Source organism: Porites lutea, chromosome 5, assembly GCF_958299795.1.
Source record: "Porites lutea chromosome 5, jaPorLute2.1, whole genome shotgun sequence".
In the NCBI taxonomy this organism is placed as follows: Eukaryota; Metazoa; Cnidaria; class Anthozoa; order Scleractinia; family Poritidae; genus Porites; species Porites lutea.
In genome coordinates, this window is record NC_133205.1 from 23,760,447 (window position 1) to 23,779,506 (window position 19,060).

General features: G+C 38.8%; 2 protein-coding genes across 2 annotated transcripts in view; one reads left to right on the plus strand and one right to left on the minus strand.

Annotated features, from left to right (window-relative positions):
* Nucleotides 1–968: 968 nt before the first annotated feature.
* On the minus strand, nucleotides 969–3,647 carry LOC140938482 (thrombospondin-1-like). The gene is made up of 3 exons (XM_073387959.1): nucleotides 3,229–3,647; nucleotides 2,243–2,422; nucleotides 969–1,683 (listed from the first exon to the last, which is right to left on the minus strand). Exons 1-3 carry the CDS (start codon nucleotides 3,611–3,613, stop codon nucleotides 1,394–1,396), a joined length of 855 nt encoding a protein of 284 aa, XP_073244060.1. The 5' UTR covers nucleotides 3,614–3,647; the 3' UTR covers nucleotides 969–1,393.
* Nucleotides 3,648–13,890: 10,243 nt separating this feature from the next.
* LOC140936253 (chloride channel protein D-like) overlaps nucleotides 13,891–19,060 on the plus strand; it is a 37,191-nt gene continuing 32,021 nt past the window's right edge. Inside the window, exons 1-3 of the mRNA XM_073385690.1 lie at nucleotides 13,891–14,255; nucleotides 17,110–17,231; nucleotides 18,266–18,299. Of these exons, the coding sequence (XP_073241791.1) occupies nucleotides 14,058–14,255; nucleotides 17,110–17,231; nucleotides 18,266–18,299 (354 nt within the window). The 5' untranslated portion in view covers nucleotides 13,891–14,057. The remainder of the gene's footprint in view (nucleotides 14,256–17,109; nucleotides 17,232–18,265; nucleotides 18,300–19,060) is intronic.

The following is a 19,060-nucleotide window of genomic DNA, read 5'->3' on the forward strand; positions in this document are numbered from 1 at the left end:
TACAGTTTCCAGCACTGTGTGTTAATCAAGTTTTGAAGTGTGCATGTTACTTGCTTTCATTCCTCATCCCATTTCTTTTTTTTCCGGTTTTTGCTTCGAATTCCCACTAACTCGAACCTTTTTCGATTTCCCTGAAGGTTCGAGTAATCAGGAGTTGACTGTACTTGTATTCTTGTGTTGTTCAAAATTTTTCTTTAAAGTGATGTTAAATTCCTACAAGTATGACGCACCAATTAAAATAGAAATCAGAATTGCTTATTGAAAAGAAATAATGAACAGAAATATCAATTTAGATGTTATCTTATCTGATTAATTTTAGTTTATTTTAAACGATTAGTCCATAAATTTTAAAAGTATTTTCCATAGATCGTTTTTTAATGCATAGGATTCTACAAATGTCCAGTAAATAAGAAAGAAATTAATAATATAATTTAAATTTTGCCCAATCATACGCTTGTTTTATTCGTTTATAATTGATCCATTATGCAGCCATTAGGTCGTTCAGTTTCGCTTTGTGGCCCACAATATATACTAAAATATCACTGCGCTTATAACGCTTTTATCTTTTCGATGCAGCGTTGTTTGGGAGCAGTGCGTATTATCGATCTTAGGCAGCGTTAAACAGAAGATGCTTTGACCCGCTTTTTGTTTAGGCGCGGAGTTTTAACGAGCTCTTCCTCAAGGTATTTACTCAAGCGGTGGTTAGCATTTTGTTTGCCAGCACTGTCAACGGCCATCCGGTAAAACAACTGATGAGATTTGCCGAAATAATTATTTACCGCCACTTTGATTCTCGCGACCGTACAAGCTACGAAAAAGCAGCAAAGAAGTACCATTTTTGAGTGAGAGCTGGTCAATGGTTTTCGAAGGTGGGTTTAACGTGATGCTTAGATACTCACCACCTCTAAAATTGAGAGATCCAGGTTCTCATTGCGCTTAACATTTCAGTGGTTAGTCCGGTGCTTATTTGATGAAAGCGCTTTTTTGGAGTAAAATCTAAATACGTTTTTGTACTCAGGCTCTCTTTCATTTGACTTATGGAGCGGTTTGCCTCGCGTGTTGCCTGCCACTCTTGCCTCTCACTTCAGAGAACTGAAGTAACAAACGCGTCGCGCGACAATGTTGCTATTGAAGAGGGTGATCTTGTTATTATGAGAAAAATGGTTTTAAGGCGGGTTGTTATCTTTTGCTTTGCTGACCAAAACAATGGTGTCCTCTGTTATCGTTGAATTTTGGATTCTGTGGTTTATTTTTTGACAACAACGTATATCTGATCCAATTCTCTCCTTTCAAAGATTTCAAACTGAATTCTACATTGTTTCTTTTATTATTTATTTTGACTTTCCTTGAAATTATACAACCTTTATCCGCTGGTGATACTAAATTTATGCTTTTACTCTTTGAGCTTATAAACGAAGTTGCTTCCCTCCCTTCCAACCCCTCTCCAGCAGTTCTTCGAAGGTCCGTATTTGTCGTATGTCTTCCAGGCGTCCACTCCACTCCAACATTCTCCATAAAACTGGATACCAAATATGGTAAGACCACGCCTCTGGACTAGTTCCGCGCATGCTCTCACTGTTTTAGTCAGGTTGTTCCAGTCAATGTTTTTTCGAAGGTTCTCGACGAGCAAAGGAAGAGAGCGAGGCCTGCTGTCTTTGAAGCATCCAAGCGACTCGAACTGAACTGAAAATGATAAAAAAGGAAATAAAAAGAAAAGAAAGTGGTGTGGGGGGGCGGGGGTGGGTGAGAAAAACGGGTGACGGGACACTACTATTTCTCACTTGTGTTCAAAACCTCATAAAAAAAATCACGATCAAAGCGTGACATTCGGTACGTGATTTGCGCGACATTCGTGTGCGAGATTGCTCATTTGATTTGACTTTTGAAAGGTCGTCTGTTTTTTCATCCTGCATTCTGTAGCGTTCCTCTAACTTCTGATCTCTACAACCCGCTTCTGTGATACATTAGCCTTTCTCACTAGTAGGGTGTATTTTGTTCTAAATTAGACTTGATTTGTATCATAACGTGAATTTTACTTTAGACTTCCCTTTAATCTCATTCCCAAATCTCTTTTGGGGTCGACGAACAAGACGGAGGCCTTTGCTGTCACGCGCAAGTGAAAAGAACCAGTGAGTCAGAGATGTTATATTATAAAAGAAAGTAAAATGATAGAATTTAAACTGTGCGTCTTCGCTTGCGCAGAACATTTTAACGACATCACAAAAGTATACAAGCGTAATACCTGGACAGTCTTTCGGGTTGCAAGCTCTAGTCTCCATACTCGGCCCATTGCACGCTCCACCACATGCAGACGCGTTGGACTGTATTGACCCAATACACATGCGCATGCGTTCTTGTACACCGGAACCGCACGACTTGTTGCATTTGCTCCAGTCTCCCCACCTGCTCCACCCCAAAAATTCTACAAGGGAATCGACAAATTAACCTCTATGCATGACAAATAAACAGGAAAGGAGAATTGTAAAAGGATCGTCCTTTTTCAAACTAAAATGATATCAAATATCAGTTTAAAGAACATCTGCGTTCCCCTTTTTTCTTATTGCCAATGTTCCATCCTTAGGTTATTAATTTGTGGCAAGTCAGACGGTGAAGTTGACAACCTGACCATTTAATTATATAGGTCCTGGTTAAATGTCAATATTGACCTGTTGTAGACAATTTTTGAGTCTGTTGACAAAACCCTACCATGCGACATTTTAACGAAGACTCCAATCTTTGAAAGGGCTCGCTTGATACTTTACGTTCATTATTATTTTAGAGGGTAAAAAGATGTTTTGTTGAAGCGTGTCTTTGGTTGTTGCTAGGATGTGGCAGAGAAGTTGTTGAAGGGGAGGGTCCTATATGGTCGGTCGAGTAAGTCTGGTCAAACACAAAAATCTGGTCGATAAAGTAAGTTCTGAATCACCTAGAAGGCCTTGGAAAAGTTATATCCTGAGTTACTCCCTTGTCTTAATAGTCGATCTGATGGCAAGCAACTAGCTTTGGTGATTCACTACGCTCTATGTAACTTAAGGTTAAACTAAAATATACTCTCTTCGCCTCCATCGCTGTTTTATTTTTTTTCGTGTGACACTCAATTTGCTTTTACCATTTCAACTAGAATTTTGGAATTGTAAAGAATATTGAAATCAGTTTAACTGGATTTGATATTTGAAATTATACTGATTGAAGCCGATCGATGTCATTTCTTAACACAAACTAACAAACCTGTTTCACAGCAATCGCCAATGTAATTTAACGGACACGAGCAAAACCATCGATTTGGTGTCCCTCCATTGCGACAAAATCTGTTGCATGGCCGCCATTCCTTTGGTAACACATGTGTGCACGATCCATTTGGACAAGATGACGGATGATGGACGAGCCTAGTTCTCGACTGGTATCCTTTTTTCCCGCAAGGAGACGAGCATGAACCCCATTGAGTCCACTGGCTTGTTAAACATTCTTTACACTTTGGTACTTCACACAACCAACAAGGTGTTTTAAATGACTGCGAGGAGCTTTCAGCGTAGTTAGCGTCGAGACTTCCTCCTTCGCAGAAATGCGGCGAAGCGATGGTGAGCAAAACTGTTAGAACCAGACAAGGAATCATTTTTTTAAATCAAGGTTTCGGTGGGAAACCCTCTTTGTTTTTAATATGAGAGAGATGAAAATATCTTCAATTTGTTCAAAGCTGTTTCTTTCCTAGACCACTTAAAGAATTGTTTATTTTTTGGACATTTCTTTCAATGTAACAATTAATTTTTTCATCATTATTAGATATTTGGCAAGATCAAACCAATCATACATTTTGGAACATTAGTGACCTGGGTTTTCCCTGGAGTCGGAAATGACCTGTCGGAGTTTGGCAGTTCTCTGAGTCTTTTGCCTGCGCCCTGAGCAAATATAAACCTCCGAACGAAACGGTTGTTTAGTACAAAAAATAATATTTCCATACCCGGGTCAAGATCCCGTTTCAAACGACAGTTTTTATTGTCTCTCTACTAATATAAAATACATGTTTATTTCTACTTTAATTTATGAAATGCACGTATGTCTAAATGGATGTATACGTGTTTCTGAAACTAAATAATGTAGTAACGGTATTTGAAACAAGCTGTGAATAGTAAATTCAGTTCAAAACCTATATTGCTTATTTAATAAAAAGTTGTAAATTAGTCAGACGATCTAAGTAAAATTGATTCTCCCTGTCCCTGAACTGGCCTCAATGGAATTTCTTGGCTTAACCTAAAGAGAAGAAGAGAAAAAAAGAATACATTTAATGTAAAAACTAGTGAAATTCGCCATGGTGAATCAACACGATGACAGGGGATAAAACAGGTGGACTTTCCTCCCAATTGATATCAAACTCTTCATTACCCACTCAGCCCATGAGATGTTGATCGCTTCACCGGGTTCTAGGTCCCCTACTCTTTACGAACAGCAGTGTGGATTATTTTACGTCATACCAGCGAAAGTGCTGTGAAACGGGACCCTTGGATTTGAAACAAAGGCAGCACATTCTTCTCAGTTATTTTAAGACCGTGAGGGTGGGTCCGAGAGGGACTGGAACACGGGCCCACTGCTTGGAAGTCTGGCCCTGGTTGTTCAAAGGCTGGATAGCGCTATCCACCGGATAAAAATCTATTCAGTGGATAACACAATTGGTTTCCCTAATACGTATCCGCTGAATAGTGATTTATCCGGTGGACAGCGCTATCCAACGTTTGAACAACCAGGGCCTGGGCATGGTGTACAACGGTACACAGCACGGATTGAGCTTCCAGTCGGCGGTTCAATAATGTACTTGATTAACGTTTACTTTGTAACACAGCTACCCTGTTTGGACCCTTAGTTAAGTGCTGCAGAGGATGTTTGGTTGGTTGTTATTCAAATGTGTAACGAGTAAAACGAAAGAATCTGGTTTCAAGAACGAATGATCTTCTTGTTGGCACATGAAATATCGATATGTGACGAAAGTGCGATTATCGCTTGGCCAGTGGTCTAGTTTGTGTACGTTTTTTAATGTGTTTTACATTACTACCCTAGAATCTGAATTGAAATACTTTCAACTGGCTAGACAAAATTGAGGTAGAGAAATTTTAGAGAGCACAGTGGTTGTTTTGCTCACTGCGCAGAGAAAAGGTGGAAATTTTGAGTGATGTAGCAGCTATCGTAAGGTCTCCTCTGATTGGCTAACAGCTTATTCCTTTGTTATATTAATTTTTATATGTCCCTTTATAATTTTTCAACCTGAGATGATGTTTGATAGTTGATTGTTATTAAACTAGAAGGTTAATTTAAATTTCATACTAGAGATTGTCATTCTAAGACTTAAATGGAAAGGGAGCATTTCGTATAGAGAGCTTGACACATAAAGAGACGTATTCAACGCATTTATAAGATAGCCTGCCTAGCAGGCGTCCAAAACTGAGAAGAGGAAAGGCATAAGGAGAAAGGGGGAAAAGAGAGCCTTTCTTCCTACTCTCTCACTCTCTCCTTTTTTCGCCTGTCACGGAGACCAGCATTCTACAGGATTTTCATGGATTTTAAGGGTTCAAGGATTTCAAGTTGCGAGGGTTTCAAGCGTTGCAAGGGTTTCAAGCGTTACAAGTGTTTCAAGCGTTACAAGGGTTGTTGTAAAGCGTTACAAGGTGTTGTTGTAAAAGGAAAGGAAAGTAAGAAATAATGATGCTCCCTGGCTAACACCAGAGATAAAAAGGATGATGTTTGAGAGGGACAAACTGAAAAGGGCTGCAATTATCAACAATTCAGATGCTTATTGGACCGAGTATAAGATTGCTCGAAACAATGTAAATGCTAATATCAGGAAAGCAAAAACTAACTACTATAAAAGGTATTTCGAAACAAATCTAGGGGATATTAAGAAATCATGGAAAGGAGTAAATTCAATATTGGGCGGAAATTTACCAAAAACTGAAATAAATAGAATAGATGTTGGAGATAACTCAAGTACTACCCCATTAGAAATCTCTAATGCTCTTGATTATCACTATACTCACATGGGGCCTAGGTTAGCCGATAATATTCCCAAAACTAGTGTTTGTTTCGAGGACTACATTACGCTATCAGATTCTAGTTTTACCCTGAACGAAACTCACTGCGGTGTTGTTCACCGTCTAGTGAGTTCCCTTCGAGTCGACAAGGCTACGGGCCTAGATGGTATTTCTGCAAGGCTTTTGAAAGAAGCTTGTCCTGAAATCGTGCCTTCTCTCACCCCATATAATTAACCTATCCATTAGGTGTGGGTATTTTCCAGACGAGTGGAAAATTTCCAAAGTATTACCTTTATATAAGGAGGATATTAAGTCTGATCCTAACAACTATAGATCTATATCTATTCTACCAGTTGTCAGTATAATAATCGAAAAGGTTGTTTCAAACAACTTTATGAGTACCTAACTCACAATAATTTGCTGACAGTTTCTCAGCATGGTTTCAGACCGATGCATTCTACTTTGACTACCTTGCTTGAAGCTACTAACAACTGTTACTTAAATATTGATGATGGCCTAATTAACAGTGTACTCTTTCTGGATCTTAAGAGAGCCTTTGATACGGTTGACCACAGCACATTGTTAAAAAAACTGCAACTTTATGGTCTTGCCCCGCATGCAGTTCAGTGGTTCAAATCATACCTATCAAATCGCTTTCAGAGTACTTATGTAAATGGAACTCTATCAGACTATCTTCCTGTTAGTATAGTTGTGGGGTCCCACAAGGTTCTGTTACCTTGTTTCTGTACTTTGTTGCTCATTTATATAAATGACCTACAAGAATGCGAGCTGTCATCATCTGCACTCATGTATGCTGATGACACCTCCCTTACCCTTTCCGCTTATGACCCCGCAACTTTTGAAGAAAAGTTAAACAAAGACTTGGATGAGGTTCAAAAGTGGCTGAAATCCAATAAACTCACATTAAATGTCAAAAAGACAAAATATATGATAATAATTTGGAAGGCATTTAAATGGTGACTTAAACGTTACTGTTAATAGTCAACAATTGACTCGGGTGACTAATTATAGATATCTGGGAATAGAGGTTGACGAGGCATTGGGGTAGCAATCCCATGTAGATACCGTCTGTAAAAAGGTATCTGCAGGTATAGGGGCCATAAATCGTATTCCCTGGTGCCTCGCTAAACCCTACTTAAAATGTATGAAGCTTTAGTCGCTCCTTATTTTGATTATTGCTCCGAAGTTTGGGGATGTATGGGAAAAGGCCTGTGTGACAGACTCCAGAGACTGCAAAATAGGGCTGGGAGAATTATAAGATTTAGTGATTATAATACAAGATCTGCGGATATCCTCCAAGACTTGAGATGGGATACCCTTGAGCAAAGACGCTCTAAACAGGTGGCAATAAGTGTTTTTAAATCTCTAAATAACCTTTACTCTAAGAGTTTAAAGAACATGTTTAAACCAACCTCTGGGGTTCATTCCTACAACGTGCGAGGTGCCTCGAACATTTTTGTACTAAGGCCCCGTACTGAAGCTGTTAAGCGGGCTTTTAGCTATAGGGGAGCAGTCATGTGGAATGGCCTAGAAAATGTGCTTAAAGACGAGATAAATCTCAACTCTTTCAAGTCTGCCCTGTCTTTGTCTTGAACCAGGGATTACCTTGAAGGGGTTAAAGGGCAACTCTCGCGTAGGGCAACATTTTTCGGAAAACCTTGCAAATGTTTTTCTCATTGTAATACCATCAAGAAATATATCGTCAGCGATCTATTTGGCTCAGAAATCGAGATTCAAAGTGTTAAATTTGCCGCTTACTCGAACTTCCGCCATTAACGCTTCGATTTTGCCTATCACGTGACGTGACGTCACAGGTGTGGAACAACAAATGATCTCGAATATGGCTGACTGTAGTTCTTCAAGTGATAGCGCTACCTCTTTGTCCGATTATTCGGATGTACAAGAACTTTTAGAATGCGAAGTATAAGGCAACCCCTCACGGCAATTCAACCCCGGCGTTTTGACCGGCCGGAAGATCGTCCGAAGCTGATGAAGTTTGTGCGTCGCCAGAAAACATCGAGCCTGCCACTCGCCCGCTGTGATCTCGATAGTGAAGTATGGTGAGTGGCTAGATGGTTTTAAACAATTCTTGTGTACAGTGCGATCCGCATATCGCTTGATTTCATCAATGCTATGAATGCTTCAAATTGTAAAAGGAAAAGGACTAATTAAACACGCATTTTTTTTTGTATACTGAGCGTTTATAATTTTAGATCATTGTTTTCACATGTACAAGTAGTCGAAAGCGACCACCTTCCACTTGTAACGATTCCCTGCTAGCAGAGGTCTCTCACGACGAGGCAAAAATAATCTGGGCAAGTTGTCTCAGTGTAGTTTTTTTTTTTAATTTCTGCTTTAATCTTGGTTTTACAAAAGCAGTAATTCATACCGGAAGCAATAACTACGCTCTCGTAATCCGTTGACTGCAACGCAAATAAAATTTCCATATCTTTGCCCCTTGACAGCCGTTCATGCTCGACTCGTGGGGTGCTTGCACTTTAAAATTTGTCTCTTTTGTTGTTATACAGATTGTTATACATAATAATTGAAAGGCGCTGTACAGTTGTTTTCCTACAAGTCGTTCACTCACCCTTTTACTTTGTCTTGCTCTGTTAATAAATTTGGTTCAGAAGTTATTATTCTAGCTTCTACACTGCTTCTACGTATCCTGATGTTATTATGAAGAGAATTAAAAGTTGGGATTAGATACACCTCCACTAACTGCTTGCATAAAACGTGTCTGCTCCCAAGTATATGATTTTTGAGGCTGGGACATGCCGTATTCACTTATGTTTTTGTCTAGAGCATAACAATGGTTGTGTTAACTACGATAATATTGCATTTGATGAGATATACAGGTAACTGCAGGAATTTCTATACCTAATACACCCAGTATTGAAAACGTGTACATATTTGAAACTATTTTGTGGTTATGGGCAGGAGATGTAATATATCAAACATGAGATGCAGTGTTTCATCACCAGATGAAACACCGAGAAGAGAGTTGAAAATACGACGCGCAGCGGAGTATTTTTGACGAACTTCGAGGTGTTTCATCTGGTGATGAAACACTGTGTCGAATGTTTGATATTTCTTCTCAAACAAAATCATTTTTGAAGGAGAAATTAAAGATGCAAATACTAAGCAGTGTTTCATCCGATTTCCAAACACTCATTAAACATTAATTTCCTTTGTATTTTCTTAATGAATTATTAATGAGTTTGAGAAAGTATGATGAAGCCATAAACGTTAAAGAGTGAATAAGCTCAAAATTGAAATAATGTTTTATGTCTTGACTCGTGGCAGGTTGATAATTTTCTGGGTGCAGATTGAGAAGGTCAATGTTCAACACTTGTTTTGTTGCCCTTCATTTACCGACGTTCAGTATTTATGACTAAAGAAAATAACTACTATTGAATGGTTACAAGGTGCTTGTATGGCTACTGCCAGACAATGTGATAGCAGGAGGAAAATATCTGCTTCCAAGAGGTGGCTGTTTGTAAAATGTAAATATTTGGAGGCAGTTGAAGTTGAAAATATGAAGGAGCCGTCCAAAGTGCATTGTGGAACAACAAGGATTCCAGGCAGTTTGTCTGAATTACTGGGTGTTATGAGCTGCATGGCAATAAAAGCAGCAGTATGGTGCCTTGGCATAAGAAGAATCAGATCATAAAAAAAGCAGGCACATTGCCTTCAGGCCTTGGAAGGGACACAGGAGTTACATTACCGTCCTTGATTCCTGTGCAGTTAAGTGCATACGACCTCATTTCCAGGAGCCTGAAAGGTTGGAGGATGAGATGGAGTTCACAGGATTCCATTGTGCAGTTGAATATATATATGATATATTGCAAATAACCCTACTTTATATAAAATATGATGCAATTTTCTCGCTCACCACTGGAAGACTGGGCTAGAGCAACTTTGTTGCCATTAAAATGGTTGCTACCCAGCAAACAAAATGCCCCTAACTCAAATATGCAGCATGGAAATGTCAACAATAATTGTTGGAACTAAAAATCTGACTAAAAATCTGACTACATGGTCTTTTAAAGTCCAATGGTGTGTGGGAAATACATAATTCTTCTCTCTATTTGCTCACAGCTTCTGAATAATAATGGTGGATTAGTGTTTGACTAATAACATGTCGCCCTTTTTTTCCAGCAGGTGTGATTGTTAACTGGGAAAAAATGTACAAGTTGAAACTTTATATCTTAATAATAAAATGATATTTTATTGTTCATTGCTGTATATCTTTAGGTTATAATTGGAAATCCTCATTTTTAAATTAGAATTCACAAATGGATTGTTTCCATCTTGCATATTTAATTGATAAGGCAATAATAATAAAGAAAACCGGTCATAGTTTAAGTGGACCATACAGTGCATGGTCATCTAAGTCACTAATTGCAGTAGTGACCTAGCTTAGCCTAAACTACAAAGAATCAAAACATTGCAGGGCATTGTAGTCCTTCTTTAGTTGACAAGGCTGGAAAGATTTTATCTGCTAACGAAAGAACCCATTGCCTCATCTCTGTTGGGCCTCTCTATGGATGCAGCAAGTAGTGCAGGGGTATTCAGTTGCAGGTTCAACATGTAGTTTTTTAAAGCCCTTGAATTTTCTTAATAGCCAGCAAAGACTTGAGCCATAACCTTCAATAAAAGGTTCATACTGCAGGAGTGAACCTTGTCTAGTTCTCTCTTCTTTTTCGCTCCCGTTGTCGCTTTTTTCTCCTTGGAATTTTCCATAAGTATCGCGTCGGGGATTTAACAACGAGTTAATAGAGAGATTAAGATTCACGTTTACCACAAACGGCAAACGTCAGATCCAAGTTGAGAATTTCTCAGAATAGAAAATAAGCAGATAAAAACAGCTCCAAACGATTCCTATGGTTAAAACTGACATAAAACTACTTATTTTTGTGTAGAAGCAATAAAGAGTAAACGGAAAATAAGGGGGAAACTTGGTCACGTCGTAGAAATTCACGTCTGCCGTTTGGCGTAAACGTGAATCTTAATCTCTCTAATAATTTCTTTTTTCCTTTCTTGTGAGAAGTCCCTAAGGGGAGTATTGCAAAAGAAGCGTGACACTCGTGCTATCAAGGCAGTTTTATAGTGTTCGCAAGTAGGACGGGTACAAAGTACCGCTAAAGATAATGAAGCAATCTTATTTTAATCAAATTTTTTAACCGTTTTAATTTCCTTCTACCCTTAAAAGGCACATTACATGTAATTTTAGCGTGTGTACAGGTTTTGCAATGGAACGACGCTACAATCTCGAGAGCACATCTCGAATAACTACATTCAAAATAATGATCATAAAATCGCAACTTTCGGCGAGAAGTGAGTTTTATTTCGCCTGTTTAGGAGCAAAGGTAAATGGATAGAACCTGCAGATTTCAGACAAGAACAACACACTTAAGTGAAAACAAAAAAGGCGGTATAGAATCAGGCCGGTACGGCGGTCTGTGACGGAGTTCTCTTCAAAGATGCGAGTATTTCGCGGGAATAAATTAAGTCGTTTTCGAGGAATGAAGGGCATCAACACCCATCAGGTAACATTAAAGGTTGTATCAGAATTTTAAATCTGCTATAGGAAAGATGTTCTTTGTATTATACGTAGCAGATTAGCAGCATAGCTGTTTACAATTAATGACCTCGGGTCGATAAATGTCTAACGCGACTTCAAAATTACCCTAACAAAAAAATCCAAAAAAAATCTAAATCACCCGCATCTGATGCCCGTGTAAATTTAAAAAATGGAACCATGATCGAAATGCTTTTCCTGAACGTTAATATGACAGTAGAGGCTCTATTTCTCCTTTATTTGCAAGAGAAATCTGGTGCGTTTTTCTCTTATAATCTTCTCTTGGCAATCCCTGTTCCAAACGTGTGACGTAAAATCACGTGACTAATCTGAAATCCGAATGTTTTCAAAATGGCGGCCAAAATCGAGTTTTCGAAAAATTATAAAAAAATAAGTTTCGCAGATGTATCGGAAATTTCACCAAAGAGAGATATTACATACCATTAGGAAACTGTAGAGAACTTAAAAAACAGGGGTAATTTTCCCGAGAGTTGCCCTTTAAGATAGAATTTATTTTAGTTATTTAATCACGTACTTTTAAGGTTGATTGATTTTTGTGTAATAAATTATAGGATAGATTTTGTTAATAAAGCTTGATTGATTTGATTGATTGATTGCTAGGGTTTCAAGAGTTTTGCGAGGGTTGCAATGGTTTCAAGTGTTGCAGGTGGTTCAAGCGTTGCAAGAGTTTTAAGTGTTGCAAGACCGGTTTCAAGCATTGAAAGGGTTTCAAGCGTTGCGAGGCTTGTAAGCCTTTCAAGTGTTACAAGTGTTTCAAGCGTTGCCAGGGTTTAAGGCGTTTCAAGTGTTGCAAGTGTTTCAAGCGTTGCCAGGGTTTAAGGCGTTTCAAGTGTTGCAAGTGTTTCAAGCGTTGCCAGGGTTTAAGGCGTTTCAAGTGTTGCAAGTGTTTCAAGCGTTGCCAGGGTTTAAGGCGTTTCAAGTGTTGCAAGTGTTTCAAGCGTTGCCAGGGTTTAAGGCGTTTCAAGTGTTGCAAGTGTTTCAAGCGTTGTCAGGGTTTAAGGCGTTTCAAGTGTTACAAGTGTTTCAAGCGTTGCCAGGGTTTAAGGCGTTTCAAGTGTTGCAAGTGTTTCAAGCGTTGCCAGGGTTTAAGGCGTTTCAAGTGTTGCAAGTGTTTCAAGCGTTGCGAGGGTTTCAAGTGTTGGAAGGGTTTCAAGTGTTGCAACGGTTTCAAGCGTTGCAAGGGTACTGGAGTGCGGAAATTACCCTTGCTGCCCTCTTTTGTAACTTAAAAACAAGGCTTAAATTTAACTTATCACAACTAGTCCAGATTGAACTGACATAATGCAATACAGATCTTATCATAGTATTATAATGCAATAGTCTTTGTTTTCTCGAAGTGTAAAGTCCGTCGTCCGACCTTATCCGAGATATAGACCTCTAAAAAGGCGTGTGCAGGAAAAAATAACGGATTCCCATTTTTGGATATTTTAGGGAATTTAAAGAATACCCACAAAAATCCCAAATTTGGAAGAGTGAGACAAGTCCCAACCAGGGAACTTGGTTGGGAATTGCCTGGTTGGGACTTGTCTCACTTTGCCAAATTTGGGATTTTCATGGGTATTCTTTAAATACCCTAAAATATCCAAAAATGGGAATCCGTTATTTTTTCCTGTGACGTGTTGCATTTTAAAAAAGTTGAGGAAAAATAAAATGTTGCGCTGAAATGGGAAGAAATCGAAACACGCAACGCCTTCTGGGTTAAACTGAGCGAACAGTTAACAGTGCCCGTATGTAGTATGTAACTGTGTCCGAACGCAGTGGAGCGAAGTCGTGCCTCACGTGCGTGCCCTGCGGCTCAGTGTTTACAACATTAGTGCCAGTTTGACATTTCGTAGCCGATATAGGTGAGTACCGCTATAGATTCTTTAGAAGCCCCCTTGATAGCGATAGTTCATTCTTGTAATATCCTTTGCCCTAGCTTATTTGGTTTATCTTACTCTTTCTAACGCACAAAAGTTTAACATCCTCACTCTTTTCACAACCCGACTTTCTAGATCTCATTTACCAATTTGTTTGGGGAGTTCAAGTTCTATTGCCAGTTTTTTTCCCGTGTTTCTATAAAAATCTGTATACCCCCATCCACTGAGTCTGTGATAGTAATTGAATGTTTTTATCGTAGATGTGTTAAACGAGTTAATTACTATGCTAGTTTCCGTGATGGATATCTCCAAAATGAATGTGTACGTGAGCAACTGTATGTGACGTAATTGATTCTTCAGATGCCCACTTGTAGCGATAGTTCGTTCTTGTAATATCCTTTGCCCTAGCAAGAGCAATACCCAAGGACAGGAAGGATAGCTTAGTGAAGCGTTGTGCGGGTACGTTCATCAAAGGTTCAGCGGGTTTGTGGAGCGGCCCTGCTTTGATTAACCGAACTTGTTAAGCTTGTGAACCTCTGATCCTTGCAAAACAACATGTCCTTGAGGAGGAATGCTGAATCGACCCATGAAGATATCCCCCTGCGGGCTACAGAAACCCATATAAGCTTCTTCCAAAAGGGCCGTGAATTCGAAAGTCGCTATGTAAATCATCATTACACGGAGGAGGAGAGAGAACAGCTTGGAAAATTTGAGAGTGTGGACTATCTGCCACCTCACAGTACTGTTTACAAGGTATTGTAGACTATCTATAAAGTAAATATGGCTGCACCTACGGACCTAAGGTCCTGGATAACTTGCAATTAATTTAGCTGACTAGAGGCTTTAACCCAGGAGTGTCTCTCTGATGCTTAAATTTGAAATCATTTCCGGCTGGTGGGCTGCTATTTCTTTACTGTGCCTACCCAGCAACTTTTTCTCGTGAATTGTTACCAGTGTACCATTGAGAAACAGGAACCATTCTTTTAGAAACAATATATTTGAGGGGGAGGGGTAATGAAGGGAGAAAGTATATAGTTAACAAGAAGCCGCAAATGCTCAAATTGGTGGCTCCTTCAAATAAGTGCCCTGTTTGAAGTAGTGTCCCTACAGGGCGGCAAGGCGGGGGGAGGGGGGTACCTATCACGTGCATCATGGAAAAATAATTAGCAATTAATGAATGAGGCTGAGTAGGATATGAAGAATTAAGCAGATCGAGGGTGTTATCGACCAAGGCCGAAGGCCGAGGTGGATAACACCCTCCGAGATCTGCTTAATTCTTTATATCTTATGAAAGCAGAATTCATTAATTGCTTTATTATTCATTCAAAATAATTCTTACTTTAAAAACATTGCTAGTACATGCTTACCTGCATCGATGTTAAGTTCATCTTCGATAGTGTACGTGCAGGTTTGTCCATCTCCACAAATATTTTCCAAGTAGCAGGTGTCGTCCTCCGAGTTGTCTTTTTGCTGTTTTTGCTATGTTTTTAGCTATCATTTTGCCTAGTTCCAGCTGTAGTTCTTATGGTGGCCCACAACTGTCACAGCAAAACCAAAAACCTCACGGCAAAAACAAAAATATTACGGCAAAACCAAAAACCTCACGGCAAAAACAAAATACCTCACGGCAAAACCAAAAACCTCACGGCAAAAACAAAATACCTCACAGCAAAACCAAAAACCTCACGGCAAAACCAAATACTTCACAGCGAAAGCAAAATAGCTTTGGTTTTGCCGTGAGGTCTTTGGTTTTGCCGTGAGGTTTTTGGTTTTGTCGTGAGGTATTTTGTTTTTGCTGTGAGGTTTTTGGTTTTGCTGTGAGGTTTTTGTTTTTGACGTGAGGTTTTCGGTTTTGCCATGATCATGAGGTATTTTGTTTTTGCCATGAGGTTTTTGGTTTTGCTGTGAGGTATTTTGTTTTTGACGTGAGGTTTTCGGTTTTGCCATGATCATGAGGTATTTTGTTTTTGCCATGAGGTTTTTGGTTTTGCTGTGAGGTATTTTGTTTTTGACGTGAGGTTTTCGGTTTTGCCATGATCATGAGGTATTTTGTTTTTGCCATGAGGTTTTTGGTTTTGCTGTGAGGTATTTTGTTTTTGCTGTGAGGTTTTTAGTTTTGCTGTGAGGTATTTTGTTTTTGTTGTGAGGTTTTTGGTTTTGTTGTGATAGTTGTGGGCCACCGTAAGTTCTTACTCTTGAAACGAGTGAAGTGTCCGCCATTTTTTTGCCACAACCAAAACAACTCAACCTCGTCCCCAGGTCTTCTCGGTTAACAGTGCATTAACCTGTAGTGGGCTGCATTTTTGACGTCGTTTCCTCGTTAAACACAAAATTCTTCCAAATTTGGTCATCAGTAACTGGTTATGGTGAATTATGCACGTGCTTTTAGCCAATCAGAATTGGGGAAATATTTTGAATAAATAATAAAATAAATTATTATTGATTCAAAATATTTCCCTGTTTCTGATTGGTTTAAACCACATGCATAATTCACCATATTGAACTGATGATGTCAAAATGATGTCAAAAGTGCAGCTGGTTGTAGGTTATTGAACTAACTGTTGACTAAGAAAACCTGGGATGACGTGGAGTTGTTTTGGTTGTTTGAACAAAATGGTGGAACTGTCATGTCTTTACACGCGTGTGGTCATTTGCATGTCTTGCGCATTTTGCTCAATAGACCAAGAAAAAAGAGAGACTGCTCGTAGTCTAGGCTTTCGTAGGATATGAAGAATTTTGCAAGTCTCAGAGGGTGTTATCCATGGAGGCTGAAAATTCCCCCCTTGATCTGAAGAATTCTCCATATCCTACAAAAGCCGAATTCAATAATTGCTAAATATTTACTTCATTAACAAGTATCCTATTATCATTAATTTTGATCTAAGTAAATCAGAGATTTTTCCGGGTGTCTAATCTTTCTCCTTACATGGCATGTGTATAAAGTTCATTTAAATCCTCAACAGATATTCTCAGAAAAGTTTCTGTTTCTTTATCTCAAATGTTATTTCTGTTCCTGAGATGCACTTGCAAGTCATTTTTCAAAGTGTTGTTGCAGAAAGTTTAAAATAACATGATCAACCATGGCTGAAAAAGTAAAAATCGTAAATGACTCCATGGTATGTTTAGCCATGCATGAGTTGTTAAAAAAAGGTTAAAGAATTCTGATTTATTGGATAAATTAAGTCTTTGAAAAACTATACTTTGTCCTTGAAAAATCCTTGAATAGTCCTTGAAATTTGTTTGTCTAAAGTTTTATGAACCTAAAATGTATATGTGACGTTACGCATAACACATATTTAATTTTATACTAAAAGATACCTTCTGATTCCCCATTTACTCTGACAGTTTCATTCATTTGAAGCAAAAACAATGTAATCGTGAAGCCAAAATAACAAAATCAACTTTCTGTTTTTTCTTCCTTTATTTTACCATGGTTGCATTGTGTCACTACAAAATTACAAAATCAGTACTAAGCTAGGAGCTGCAGTTGTTACTAGCACAATATTAAAGCATTAAACATTTTATTTAAGTAGCATAAAAAACTATAAGATGTAATTCCACACATTTACAACTTACAGTAACATTTTTTGTTGATGCTTCATTTTAGAACTGGCTAGAACAGCAGCCATCACGGCTGGACTGGGATCGCTGGCTTATGATGGGAATGATTGGCTTCTCTGTTGGAGTCATTGGGTTTCTGATGCATCAACTAATTGATGTCATATCAAAGTAAGAACAGATTTTTTACACAATTACAGTTTCCTTAAATTTGTCTCAATCTTAGCTTTCCTTCTCTGAACAAATCACCTGTTTTTATCAGCACAGTAGCTGTCCGGGGGGACTCCCATATAAAAGTGACTAGGATGCTTTTTCGAAAATTAAAACTATGCTCCTCAGGGAGACAAATGTGGGTGTGGCTCAAGCTTATCCTGACTGCTAAAAAGCAGACCATGCTAAAACAGACATCTAAATAAGAGCTGAGAAAAAGAGGAAAATAAGAGAGAGATTGTGGTCTTTTTTAAACTTTAGATTTCTGTGTGGTCTGTGTCACAACACTTTTTGTAAATTTCTTTTTGCACAACCCTAAGCAATATCCGAATGGGAAAATATAGTGACCTTGTATCCCAAACAGCCCAATAAGTGAGACAAGTATCTGCAATTTACATCCCTGAGTAAGATGACACGCATCCCTGTCACTTTTATATGGCTAGTCTCCTTAGTATCTGGCACGGGATCAGTTTCTCAAGTTTGTATAATCTAGGGATGGAAAAATCATTACTGGCAGTTGTTTTTGCTCTTTACATTTGAGGTCAAATTATTGAAGACACAGAAGTTTTAAAAGCTAATAGAATAGAACCATTAAAAGCAAAACAAAATGGAAAGGTTTGTGAGCTAGGACCTAACTAATTTAATTTAGGTCTTGATTTAAGAATATGGATTCAGCTCTGAAAATTATCAGGAATATTGAGAAGCAGGACCCAGATCACTATCATCTTTCCGCGTATTCTATACCATTTCAAGGCCGTGCTCTAAGAAAAACTGAAGGGAGCCCATTGCTCTGAACCTGTGAAATCCAATGTGCCCAGCATATGATTTTTCTAAAGAAGCTTAGCTTTTCCAGGCACCCAAGAGCAATAGGAAGGCGCCAGGGCCCGCTCAGGGTGCTGCTAGAACATGCTTACCCTGCAATTTCCAAACAATATTGTTTTATTCAGTTAGTGCGGCAATAGTTGTACTAAAAACATTTGTTCCTTTTTTAACAGGTTGAAGTGGGATAAGGCTTCTGAGTTTATAAAGGTACTGTTAAGGGCTTGTTTACGTTTTTCTTCATCAATCACTGACATCTTGAAGCTGTCCTTGGGATGAGTAAAGAACACATAGTAGGTTACCCTGAGGTGGTATGTAGCATTGATTGGAGTGGTGGGGGGAGGTTTGTTGGCAGGTGGAATGTAGAGGCCCTGCCAGGGTAAATTCCGATAAGCGACATGGCCCAAAAAGTAGCGACAGCATGTAAAATGAAATCGCGACAAGAGACAACCTCCCTCCGCAAAATTGCCACAGTGACGGCAAAGCCAACAATAAGCGACAAGCATTTATAAACACCGCCATGAGACGTTTTAAAATTCAGACGGGCCACATGGGACCCCCCCCCCCCCCCCCCCCCCGGCAGGGTCTCAATGTAATACTGAGAGAACAAAGGGTTCCACCAACTACAGATGCTATCCTTAATATCCAGCGATTGTAATATTTAGTCACCAATGCACACAACTACCATGTGAGACTCAAAGATTTAATATATGGATCAGTGATTTTACATGAGCACATGCAACACTAATGTATGCTAAATTATTCTAATTAACATAATCATGACAGTGATTTTGTTACTTCTTTGTCCTGCGTCCCTGCTGCATAAAAATCCTTAAAGATACAAAATAATTCATGGTCAGTTGATCAATCTGAACATGTGTTTTTTGTAGAAATATCTAATTTGTGTCATTTCTGTGGCAGTTATTATGCATGGCTGTTGTTTAATGATGAATATTTCTATTTAGCCTTTT

Excerpts from the sequence above, each read along its gene's own strand:
- LOC140938482 (XM_073387959.1), bottom strand. The coding sequence starts at position 3,613 with ATGATTCCTTGTCTGGTTCTAACAGTTTTGCTCACCATCGCTTCGCCG. Across the intron at positions 2,423-3,228 it reads TGGCGATTGCTGTGAAACAG|AATTTTTGGGGTGGAGCAGG; the intron begins GTTTGTTAGTTT and ends ATTCCCTTGTAG. Across the intron at positions 1,684-2,242 it reads CAACCCGAAAGACTGTCCAG|TTCAGTTCGAGTCGCTTGGA; the intron begins GTATTACGCTTG and ends TATCATTTTCAG.